At 39.7% G+C, this 13,451-nt stretch overlaps 1 protein-coding gene across 9 annotated transcripts in view; it reads right to left on the minus strand.

Annotated features, from left to right (window-relative positions):
* The window catches only part of nphp4 (nephronophthisis 4), a 461,721-nt gene that overhangs the window by 47,684 nt on the left and 400,586 nt on the right, over positions 1 to 13,451 (minus strand). For 8 of the 9 annotated variants that reach the window (XM_057860675.1, XM_057860682.1, XM_057860654.1 and 5 more), the window contains one exon: positions 10,891 to 11,062. In XM_057860675.1, coding sequence (XP_057716658.1) covers positions 10,891 to 11,062 — 172 coding nt within the window. The remainder of the gene's footprint in view (positions 1 to 10,890; positions 11,063 to 13,451) is intronic. The other variant, XM_057860671.1, reaches the window with a different exon arrangement.

Raw genomic sequence — 13,451 nt, forward strand, 5'->3', positions numbered from 1 at the left:
GTTGTCATACCTCCCTCAGGTGGTCGTTAGTAGAGTCTGGCCTTATTTAAGCAGCCCCAGAGGTCCGGAGGTCAGCTTGGTTGAAGCCTTTTGCTATGTTGGCCTCTTTTATATTGGGCCCAAGATATTTTGTTATATTGGTTTTCTTTTGTGACTTTTATTAAATTAAATGTTCACCTAAGTTGAAACACCAGTGTTATCTTGTATGTTTGGTCCACTGCATTGTGGCAAAAACTTAATCACACTTGCAGCCAGTTAAAATGGATTAAAGTTGACTCAACCTCTGTCCTGTGTCCTTGTGTGTACCACATTGAGCATGGAGAAAAGAAAGACGACCAAATAACTGTCTGAGGACTTGAGAAGCAAAATTGGGAGGAAGCATGGGCAATCAAAAGGCTACAAGTCCATCTCCAAAGACCCGAACGTTCCTGTGTCTACCGTGCGTTGTGTCCTCAATAAGTGTAAAGCCCATGGCACTGTGGCAAACCTCCCTAGATGTGGACGGAAAAGAAAAATTGACGAGAGATTTCAATGAAAGATTGTGCGGATGGTGGATAAAGAACCTCAACTAACATCCAAACAAGTTCAAGCGTTCCTGCAGTCCGGGGGTACAACAGTGTCAACCCGTACTATTTGTTGGCATCTGAATGAAAAAGGACTCTATGGTAGGATACCCAGGAAGACCCCACTTCTGACCCAGAGACAGAAAAGCCAGGCTGGAGTTAGCCAAAACTTACCTGAGAAAGCCAAAAACATTTTGGAAGAATGTTCTCTGATCAGATGAGACAAAAGTAGAGCTTTTTGGGAAAAGGCATCAACATAGAGTTTACACGGAAAAAAATCAAGGCCTTCAAAGTAAAGAACACGGTCCCCACAGTCAAACATGGCGGAGGTTCCCTGATGTTTTGGGATTGCTTTGCTCACTCTGGCACGGGACTGCTTGACCGTGTGCATGGTATTATGAAGTCTAAAGACTACCAACAAATTTTGCAGCATAATGTAGGGCCCAGTGTGAGAAAGCTGGGTCTCCCTCCGAGCTCACGGGTCTTCCAGCAGGACAATGATCCAAAACACACTTCAAAAAGCACTAGAAAATGGTTTGAGAGAAAACAGTGGAGACTTCTAAAGTGGCCAGCAATGAGTCCAGACCTGAATCCCATAGAACACCTGTGGAGAGTTCTGAAAATGGCAGTTTGGAGAAGGCACCCTTCAAGTAATATTATTTTGAAGTAATGCTACTCTTACTTCAGAAAAAAATTTGACTACTCTACCCATCTCTGGTCAAATGAGGGACTTATTCACTTTGATGGACATTTTTTGATGGACAGTGTTTAATGAACCTAAAACGTGTTTGGAATAGATTTTTGAAGGAAGTCAGAGAAGAAAAGCCAAGAACAGAATGCAAAACAAGAGAGTAGCGCTGCCATGATTAATCGATTAAATCCAGCAAGTTCATTAGGAAAATGCTTCGAATGAAATGTTGCTGCGTCAAAGATTTGTTTAGTTTTATTGATTTGGGTGGATACACTGCCTTCTAGTGGCAACAGTGAATATGCCATAACTCGTCTTAAATACCTAAATCCAGCTGCTCCCTGTTAAAACCAACATAAGATTGTGTGAATTTTTGTTTGAGCTAATATGTTTGTTTATGCATTCATTATTTATTTTAGAAGTTTAGTATTTTTTTGTAGAGCTATGTGCTTGAACAATTTGTTAAGAGCAATATAATTATTATTATTTTTTAAAGTTAGCATTTTATAGCATTTAAGCTAATGCAAGTTAGCCAATTGTTCGTTTGATGTACTTGGATCATCATTTATTTATTTATATTTTCAAAATATATATTTATATTAAAAGTCCACTAGTTTAAGTGCTACAAATGCTAACATATTTACAATTCTCATAGCAAATCGCTCACATGTAACTCCACAAACTGTAGCCGCAAACTTAATTACAAATGCATATACAAACATATATTGGCTGACACAACTTACAGCCTCATGTGGGCCAAACCAGAGCGCAGCTGTCCTTTATCCAAGCCAATGTGAAGCCTTTTCTTAGGCGCCACGACCTTGAAAAAGGCAATTCACGCTTTTATAAGCTCAAGGCTGGCCTACTGCAATGCGCTTTATGTTGGTCTTCCCAAGCACTCCATTTCTCTATTTAACCCTCTCTTCGTTCGACTGACCAGCTTCTTTTGCAAGTTCCAAGGTCGAGACTTAAACAGTGGGTTGAGCAATCTTTTGCAGTTCATGCCCCCAGGTTGTCGAATAGCCTGCCCCCTAAAATCCGTACCATTACCAATCTAGGCCTTTTTAAATCATGGTTAAAGACCCACATTTTTAGACTCGTTTTTTCTCCAGGCTAGCGTAGCCTGGTTTTATTTCTTAAGGGTTTTAATTTTTTCAGATTTGATCTGTTTTATTGTTTTATTTGCTGTTTTGACTTTTATCGCGATGTGTCGTTTTTGTTGTCATTTTTGTACTTTCCTTTTCCTTTTTTATTTATCATGAACTATGTTTGTCGTTGTTGAGGACCTTTTCGGGTTTTTGTAAAGGACTATAGAAATAGATTTGATTATCAATGTCAGACATCTTAGTCTGCTCGTGAGTGATAAGATGACAGTCAGGCCAAATGCAACGGTGCCACCAGACGGCAGTGTATCTTCCATCATGAAACAAAATAAAATACTTTTGGACTTTTTAGGATGGTTATTTTTTTGGTACTTAAAGGGTTAATTCCGATTTATGCGGAAATGCAGTTTACGTTCCCAGTCTAGGAACGGAACTCGTTCATAACCCGGGGACTACCTGTATTAGTATTTTAGGGGATAAAATAAATTAAAAAAAAAAACAAAAACATTTTTGAGGACCACTTCAATGAAGGTTAAATATTTGCCATAATGAAGCAAGAATTTTTGAGGTGGTAATTGTTTTAACTTGGGTTGGGCATCGAGCATCGATGAGATCTGGGACTAACACTCCAGTTCTCCCGGAACCGTTTGATTTTTTTTTATGTCGATGCCCTGACCACCGACCGGAAAAAATAGCTGCCGAAAACCACAAAGAAGAAGCCACATGAAGTGTGTGTTTGTGCATTGCAACTTGATTTCAATTGTAGTCTGTGTGGCAGCGCTCAAAAGTTTGGCTCAACTTCAGAAAGACAAATGACCAGTCAGCTCAGTGCAACATTTGCAACACAGCTATATCATGCAAAGGTGGCTGCATGACCAATATGATTAAACACCTCCGGCTTCATGGAATACAAGTGCCAAGTAGTGCATAGCTAAGTGCCACGTATTTGACATGCTGCGCCGGACCTCTAACCAGTCAGAACCAGGTAAGTAAAACAATAAATTACGTCTGTCTTCTGCTGCCCGCGCGACCCGACCCCGGATTAAGCGGAATATGATGGATGGATGGATGGATGGATGGATGGGTGGATGGATGGATGGATGGATAGAATAGTACGAGATTAAATCGTATTATTACGTCGGGCTAATGTAGCCGTATAAGCAACTACGTACTTTACGTAGCGCTATGTCGCTTCCCTTAAAATCAACAGTATTAAAAGATCAGGCATGAAAATCTCTCACCTTTCGGCGAAATTCGACGTTTTGAAGTCAAAATGGTGACCAACGTGAATTGTGTAGATCCGAGGAGAAAATTTTGAGGGGGCGGGGTGGTCGTAAATCCATCTAACTAACTAACGACATGTTTTATTGAAGTTGCTAAGCCTGTCGCGATATGCTACGAGTCCATCGAGTTATCGCAGGGTAAATAAAAATGAGGGCGGTAATTTTCACAGCTGTGTTTTAGCACCGCGTGCGTGCATACATTTGTGCGTGCGTTTAGATGACATATTTGTCTCCAGTTCTTTTCGCAGATGTTTTTTAGTCATCAACACGCCTTAGAATTACAGTTCAGACATACAAACATACAAAATAAGGAAACGCATCTATATTAAACACTGTACGTTAGCGTTGCCACATTAAGACTAATGGGAAAAAAGACAACCTACTTTAGCCTGCTATAAAACAGTGGCAATCTTCTCCAAAATGCACGGTTAAAAGGTGACATTTCAAACATGAAAAATCCCTTGTTAACAGCATTTGCAAACGAAAAAAAAGAAAAAAAAAAGTATATTTGTGACACCACAAGCAATGACAAAAAGTGATTTATAGCAGACTGTAAATCTTACAGTTAGCTGTTTAGCGAAAATACTTCCGGTGATCATTTCAAAATAAAAGCATGTCATGTTCGTCATATAAATAACGATATCTGGAGTTAATCCCACATACTTCAGAATTAATACTACAATATGTACATCATACACTGAGAATACCTTTAAAATGACAGCCTTTATGAAAAATATGATTGGCAATATATAATTATTATACATATTATAATACTATTACATATAGTAAGTAGTATAGCTACTATAATAATATTGCTAGATATTTTTTTTAAGAATTGTTTTGAATAATTATGGAAAGGCGAAGTCAGTGTTCTGAATCTGTTTACATTCCATTCTTTTGCACTAGTAAATGTTATCAGCATTTGACCTCATTGTTCATGTGTGATTAATTATTGTTATGTACATGTTTATTTGTGCTTTAATAAAGAATGTAAGTGTTCCAAAATGATTTCGTGAATTAATAAGCGTCAACAAAAACTTAATTGCTAAATAAGTAAAATAAATAAATAAATAAATAAAAATAAAAAGATTAGATTAGTCAAATAATCATAAAAATAGTCGGGTGACTAATCGGGAGAAAATTTGTCGTGTGGAACAGCCCTAGTTGTACAGTGGACCGGAACATATTTCCTCCACACCCTTCTCACCTTTTTAACCCCTGACCCATTTTCATGCCTGACTGATTCGCTGTAGCTCCCAGTTTAGGCTTAAGGTACATGTATGTAAAGTGCGTAGCGGCTCACAGCTACCTTACCCCTACATAATATTCGCAATTTTTCTCGTAGCAATAGCATGACTAATATCGTAGTCCTTTTTTAAAATTGATCAAATTGGCCGTAATACTCCGTCTTATCAATGTGCTTCATTTTTTTCTTCACGTGCTTCACTAGTGATACGTGGCATTTATTTATCTACTCTGCTGTGAGCACCAACCACCAGCTGTTATGCGTTCAAGCTTCATCTACATCCAGTGAACGTGTGTTCTCCACTGTAGGAGATACTATCTGTTCAAAACGCTCACGCCTACTAACCGAGAAGGCAGATATCTGCTAATCTGGACTGGGTTTTACAAGTTCTTTGTTTGATATTCTGCACCAGGTTAGTCCATTAGTCAGAGCTCAAAAACATGTAAAATGCTTGCAGCATAAGACACGCTAAAACATAAGCAAAAGAATATGTGTAAATGTTTTCTCCGTGAGCTTTTGGGAATATAAACATCTTTGCGAAAGTGCACTCCTGTGGAAAGAAACTTCATCATATTCAAGTTCAAAGACTGATACGCATTTTTTCATTACCCTGCCTATTAAAAGAATCGGAATCCAGAATTGTTTGGAACCGAAATCAAAACGTGCAATTGAAATCAGAACCGTTCAAATTCAAACGATGCCCAACATCAGTTTTAGCTGGATATAAAGAATGTGGTTTGTGCAATTGAATGATACAACGCTGGAAGATGAAGTCCAGTACACTACAAATATGTATACTTCATTTGTATATAATTAAACCAAAATGTGTATGATGAAAAGACAGAAAGAAGCAAGACTGGCAGTAAAAGGATGTGCCGTCTATTAATGAGCAGCTGCTGTCCAAAAGTGCAGCAAAGCATGCCAGTTTTTCACTGCGCTTCACGGTTCACACTCTCCATCTGCCTTAAAAAATATTTTCTAGAGAGACCATCCGCTTAATGAGAACAGGTACACCGTCTACTCTCAGCCATGCGAGCTTTTGGCACACCGACGCAGACATGACACACTTCAGAAAACTTAGGTAAACAGACTTAGGTCGGAATGGAATAAAAGCGTTCAAAGTGACGGTAAAGCCATTTTCGCTCGGTGAAGTGGTTCTTAACGTGGGTTTGTTCAAAACCCAGCGGTTCGCTGAGTAAGTCAAAGAGGTTCGGCGAAGGTTAAGACACACAGGGCCCTATTTTTATACGCTAAACTAAGCAAAGATAAACTGGACTGAGCTAAGCTAAGATATGAGATTTGCAAAGGCCGATGATGATACCAATTTAAAAAACAAATAAATTCACTCGATTGCTGATTGACATCTACAGCCGATTTAGTAAGCTAATATTTGAGGCTGATTTGCTTTTTTTTTTTTTTTTTTTTTTAAAGCGGGTTGATTATGAAAGTTAATTGAATCACTCATCATGAAAATACCTATATTTTTTTCTGCTACTTCCTTGTGTAACACTGGCAATTAAGTAGTGTAAATTCATAATGAACAAAGATCATCACCCAAACCGTGAAAGATACAGTCAAGAGTATGAAACAGGAAAGATTAAATATAAATTCAATATCAAATTCCAACCCGTTTAAAAATGTGCGGTCAAAAAGGGAAGAAATTTTAACAGGAATTCGCTTAGATATTAGCTTGCTGGTTTAGCTATATAGAGGTCCCCGGGTTACGAACGAGTTCCGTTCCTAGGCTGGCGATGTAACCCGAATTTCCGCGTGAGTCGGAATTTACCCTTTAAGAACCTCTAAATACAAAATACAAAATAAAGGGACCAGACCACTGTGTCCAAAAACACAGTATACGTTCTACAATGGTATGAAAAAGTGTCTTAACCTTTTGGAATTTCTCACATTTCTGCATAAAATCCCCATCAAATGTGATCTGATCTTTGTCAAAATCACACAGAAAAAAAAAAAACAGTGTCTGCTTTAACTAAAACCACCCAAAAATGTATAGGTTTTCATATTTTAATGAGGATTGCATGCAAGCAATGACATAAGGGGAAAAAATAAGAAAGTGAACCCTCTGCTTAAGGAAACTTAAAAAGCAATTGAAACCAATTTTTACCAAACAATTTAAGTCAGGTGCGTGCCCAATCACTGATGAGTGGAGGATACAAAAGGATACAAAACCATCGCTTAAAGTCTGGATGTTCATCAATCGATAGTCAGACACGTTGTCTACAAATGGAGAGAGTTTGGCACTGTTGCTTCTCTCCAAAGGAGTACCCGTCCACTAGATACGATGCCAAGAGTTCAGCGCAAAATACTCAGAGAAGTAAAAAAGAACCCTAGAGTGTCTGCTAAAGACTTACCAAAATCACTGGCATAGTCCATTATCTCTGTGCAAAAATCAACTATATGTAAAACTATGATCAAGAATGGTGTTCATGGGAGGACTCCACGGAGGAAGCCATTGGTGTCTGAAAAAACATGCTTGCTCGTTTGATGTTGGCAAAAAGGCACTTGGCCACTCCACAGAAGTTTTGGCAATATGTTTTGTGGACTGATGAAATCAAAGTTGAATTGTTTGGGAGTTACACACTACGTCATGTGTGGAGGCAAAATGGAAGAGGTCACCAACATCAACACCTCATCCCCACCGCGAAGTGTGGTGGAGGTAGCATCAAGATTTGGGGCTGTTTTGCTACCTCAGGGACAGGACAACTTGCAATCATTAATGGAAGAATGAATTCAAAAGTTTATCAGGATGTTTTGCAGGAAAATCTGAAGCCGTCTGTCGGACAGTCTAAGCTAAAAAGAGGATGGACGCTGCAATAAGACAATGATCCAAAACACTGAAGTGAATCAACTTCAGAATGGTTTCAGAAGAACAAAATACACGTTCTGGAGTGGCCAAGTCCAGACTTGAACCCATTGAGATGCTGTGGCATGCCCTAAAGACAGTGATTCATGCCAGACATCCCAGGAATCTGACTGAACTACAGCAGTTTTGTAGAGAAGAATGGGCCAAGATTAGTCCTGAGCCCTGTGCCAGACTGATCTGCAGCTACAGGAACCCTCTGGATGTTATTACTGCCAAAGGGGTGGGGCACAAAATATTAAATGTGATGCTTCACTTACTTATTTCCCCCCTGCTGTCATTGTTTGCATACTATCCTCATTAAAATATGAACACCTATAAATGTTTGGGTGGTTTTAGTTAAAGCAGACACTATTTTTTTCATCTGTGTGATTTTGACAAAGATCAGACCACACTAGATGGTGACTTTATACAGGATGTGAGAAATTCCAAAAGGTTCAGATATTTTTTTCATACCACTGTAATAATACAAGCAAGTAAAAAGCAAGATACTGTGAGGTACGTTGTGTTAAATGGCGTCATATTGAATAATTATTCAGGCTTTAAAAAAAAAAAAAATTAAAAACTATTCAGGCTTTACTTGCGTGTGGGTCACTTGTGTTGTTTTCGTCAATTATGACGACAACAAACACTTTTCATGACGATGTCGAGACAATAACGAGCTAAACACGTGTTTCAGCAGACTAAAACAGAACGAGACAAATGCAAGTTTTCGTAGTCTGGGCTGCCCTGCTCAATCTGCTGCCCCCGCGACCAGACCCCAGATTAAGCGGCAGATGATGGATGGATGGATGGATGGATGGGCTGTTTAAAGAACATTATTCCAGACGTCCTGGTCTTTGTCTACATTCACTCTGGCTAACCTCAGTCTGGCCTTCATGTTCTTCTTGGAGAGCAAAGGTTTCCTCGTTGCACACCACCCATGAAAGTTAACGTGTTAACTGTGGGCCCCTTGATGACATTTTAGGGTTTTTGGAGATTTCTTTTAGCATCTTGCGGTCTGCTTTCGGAGTAAACTTGCTTGGACGGCCTGACCTTTGCATGTTGACAGTTGATTTGAATGTCCTCCACTTGTAGACCATTTTCCGGACAGTGGAATGGCTGATTTTATATTCTTTTGAAATCTTTTAAAATCCCTTACCAGACTTATAAGTGTCTACAATCTTCTTTCTGAAGGCCTCAGATAGCTCCTTTCACCATAGTGCAGTACTTCTCAAATAGTGGGGCGCGCCCCCCTGGGGAGGGGGGGGGGGCGCAGAGCGATGCCGGGAGGGCGCATGTGACCTCGGGGAACATGCTTTTTTTGGCCGTACTGGAATAAAGTGTACTTGCACATCCACTCAGTGGGTGGTAGTGGCGCTCTCATTTTCAGAGTGCGCGCAGTATTTTTTAACTAAGGAAGAGCACTCAGCACACAGAAAACAGATATGAAGAGCAGTGCGCCGCCGCCGTTTTAGAAAGCCATTTTCCGACCGGACTCACTCACGCAGCGACCCACTGTCTTGTCCGGTTCTCACGTCGCCGCCCGAGAAGTGCTATTTTCGGCTTGGGATCGTCACGGCAACCGCCCTCACCTACGGTTCTACCTCGGCCGCCGAGAATGCGCTTTTTTCGTGCCGTTTGCCTTTTAGCTTTGACTTTTAATACAGTGGGTGATGAGGAAAGACCACTGTTTACTGTGTCTAAAAATAATTATAGCGGACAGCCAGAAGCCAAATCAATTAAGACGGCACTTAAAGACATTAGACCCCAATCTCACTGATAAGCCGCTTGATTGTTTTTCAGCGAAAATGTGCCGAATATTGCCAACAATCGTCCTGCTTTGTCAGTGTTATATCAGTAAACCAGTGAGCATTGTTAGCATGCTCATTGCAAAATAACTCCACACCATTGCAAAGGAGGTGTGAGCAGCACAAATAAAAACTGTCCTTCTGTCCAAGGACACTCTTTTTTTCTTTTATTCAGTTTTGTTTTTTCGGTCAAATTTTTTGGCATATTGTCCTCATGAGTGATTGTTTCTAATCAATTTGAATGTGTTATTATTTACTGATTTTATTACATTTTATTTTTCTGTATCAAATGGTCAAAAATGTACCTTAAGCGTATTTTTACAGTTTGGATGTGACTTTTTTTTTAATTCAGGCAAATTGATATGCGTCAAGTCTTCTCTGTTACAAACAAAACAATAAAGTTATACTTTATTATAAGTTGATCTATGTTACTTTTTTCTTTATTAGAAAAAAAACGACACAATGTTAGGCAGATGCATATTTATAATAGTAATTTTATAGACAAATGATACTATTTACAGTGGCGGCAGAGAGTTTGGGGGGCGCGAAACATTTACGTCTTCCTTGGGGTGGCGTAACAGAAAATAATTGAGAAGCACTGCCAGTGTTTTCTCTCACTTCAAAAGTCAGGGGCACACCAAACTATATTTGAGGTTTTAATAGCGCAAGCCTCCTTCAAAACACTGGGTAATGATGTTCTAATCATATGCACCTGATGTGATACCCCTGTGTGTGATTTTAGCCATTTTAAGCGGGATTGAATGTGGGGGTGTCCAAATTTATTCCTCAAAAGAAATAGCATTTATTTAAAATGACATTTTACAGAAAGTAATGATTTTCAGTTTTAATTGTTTAGTTCTATTACTTGAATCTCTCAAGATTGTTAAAATTGATATTAAAAATACATATGACCAAATATGTTACAAAACACACATGCTTTCATAGGGTGTCCTAATTTTTTCACATGACTACATACAGTACGTTTCACTTGAGTAGCGGTAACTCCAGTAAAATGAGTTCAGATGAGGTGAGGAGTACTTTCCATTGGTTGTAGAATATAAACTATATTAATTTACATATAATGACACTGTCCAGTGAAATATGTGCGTCAGTAAATGTTGTTTTGCAGTAAATCAGAAACCTTTAAACTCAAAATCTTTGAAGAATTTTCAATTCATCGTTTCCCATCTCATGTAAATGCTAGTAGTATATATTGGAATGAATGTGCGGGTACTCTCAGCAAGGATTACAGGCAGGGAACACAATTTACTGGGACCACAATCCAATGATAGTAACACGGTAACTTTCTAGGCCATAAATTTAAAAACTGGCGCTGTACCTCAATCTCCCGGGGGTGTGATGAGAAACACTTGACCTTCCGAGCAGCCTGCCACCCCCTCAGCACCAGTGATTGACAACTTCGCTGGCCGGCGATACAGCTGACATCCACCCGCTCCATGAAATGTACGTAAATCTGCCAGATCTGCGAGGGGGCAGCCATCCACTTATCACTATGGAGAGAAAACCTCATCAGGGAAAATTACGGTAAGATAAAACATCCCAAACCACCCCCGCTCCTCGGAGACATCAAAAGGGCAAAGATGGGGGGAAGGCTGATCTACGCTTGCATTTCAACGATCAGCCAATACTGTCGCCATCATCATCATTATCATTCTCCCACTGCTGAGACAAAGGGAATTCAAGTCTCAGAGGCTTGAGCTGAGACGGAGAGCTGTGAGTGGGAGGTGATGTAGTCACATACTCGGCAGCACTCCGAGACTACTGAACTTAAAGAGCAATCGAAGACATTTGGAAGATGTTTAAGTCAGTGGTCCCCAGCCTTTTTTGTACCACCGACCGGTGTGATATGGGCCTTTTTTCCAAGGACCGGCATTGTGTGGCAGAAATTGACAGTAAATATTAAAATAACACGATGGGGCTAAAAAAACGAATGTTAAGTGCAGGGAATAGAGGGTATGAGATTCTGATGGTCTGACAACCTTAAACCAAACTATCACTGTATCACGGTATTGCAATTACAGCTGTAAAATGTGTTATTTTGAGATATCTGGGTTAAAAAATAAATTCTTCTTTCCATTGAACAGGATTATTATTTTTCAAAACATATTAGAAAATTAGAACATGAGTATAATATTAAGTTTTCAAAAATAACAAAATTAACTGAAATATTCTAAATGAAATTAAAATAAATGCCGTCTTTAGCTGAATCTAAACCCACAGCCACAGCTCAACATTATTAACATCAGAACAAAAATAATTGAATTATTTTCCATAACAAGCATGTGTGTATAACTCGAATCATGTTTACATTATACACACTCTGTCTCAACACAGATAGTTGCCAGACAGTAAAAAAAAAAGAACACATGTTTTACCACCGCTAAACACACTAAACACGCTGGAGTTAACTCTCCTAACTGGTGGGAAACGTTCATGACAGTGTTCAGTGTGTTTTGTAGAAATGCGAAATCATATTGAAGGTAGGGCTGGGCGATATTGCCTTAAGCACGTATCGCGGTAAATTAAGCAGATTTACCTCGATAACGATAAATGACGAAAAATTCGCCCAAGGGGTTTCACCTCCTCCAGCAATCATGCAGCACAGCTGACACTCACTGACACTGAGAAATAACCGGTGGGGGAGGGTTAAGCCTTGCAGCTGCAAGCGAGGGATTTCTCCCTGCATTTTTGGGACATAAAAACTGCTAATACTGTAGGGACAGTATGACGGAAATTTTTTAGGGTTTTGAAACCGTCACGTTTTCATACCATGTTATACGTTGAAACCGGTAATTGGCATATGTCTATGCTGAATCAACCTTTTTAACAGCGGCCTTTATAAGCTACCCAAGTCCCTGAAGAAATCTACTTCCTTTTAATGGCGAACAAAGGGTTGTCACCGCAACAATTAGAGACATATGGACATGGGCCTTAAAATGTAGCATTACAAAAAGACTTGTAACTACAATGACCAACCTGAAAAAAACTGGATATGTATTAGTAAAATGAGTGACATTCTAATGTCACTAGTTGGTGCTATAGGGTTGATGCAAATGACCCCTGCAGGACCGCTCAGGGTACGACTCCCACCAAGCACAGGAGTTTTGCCGCAAATGTGTTGTTTAACTGCCAAGTTATAACTGTTCAAAATTTGTGGCGAGACAAAATGGTGAGGGTCATTATCACTTTCCTGTTTGGTCCCCTCTGCTTTGACAAAACCTCAATATTTTTCATTAGTCACCTGAACACATACCTCAAGACTCCTCTGATTAGGGTTTGAGGTCAATTTGGTTTTTTTTCCCTTGGAGAAGGAGCCTGTCTTGTAAAAAAGGGCGGTTCCTGTTGCCAGCAGGGAGCACCAGTGATAATGGGTAATATTTCAATGCAATCGTGTTCAGGCTGAGTTACCTCTCATAAATGCCAGATATGAAAAAGACTGAACCCTGTATCAGGGAGTAAAGAGTCATTTACGGAATTTGGCGTGCTGCCCAAAAAAAGTCAGACTTTGGCACCCCGCTCAGGTCAGGCCCGTAAATGAAAAATCACCATTTTGATAACTTAAATTCTCCTATGTCTCATGACCAGTCCCACCCATTTTGAGGAGGATCCAACTAACTCCCTAGCAGGGGTCGCATTAACCGAATATTTTCCGTCGTTGACCGGTTGCAATTCACACCCCAGACCACAGGGTGGCGAGTGAGCATATTAATTAGCTATTGTCTCTCTTGATGCATGACGTCGTTGGCCTTACTCTGAAAAATGTCAAGGCAACTGAGTGTCCGAAGTTTCTTCAAAAAGCCCCAAAACGACGATGGTGTTGATAAAAGAGGTGAAAAAACAGGGACTGCACAAGCGGGCACGCAATTCAAGTCCATGCGC

The sequence above is a fragment of the Corythoichthys intestinalis genome, chromosome 2 (assembly GCF_030265065.1).
Source record: "Corythoichthys intestinalis isolate RoL2023-P3 chromosome 2, ASM3026506v1, whole genome shotgun sequence".
In the NCBI taxonomy this organism is placed as follows: Eukaryota; Metazoa; Chordata; class Actinopteri; order Syngnathiformes; family Syngnathidae; genus Corythoichthys; species Corythoichthys intestinalis.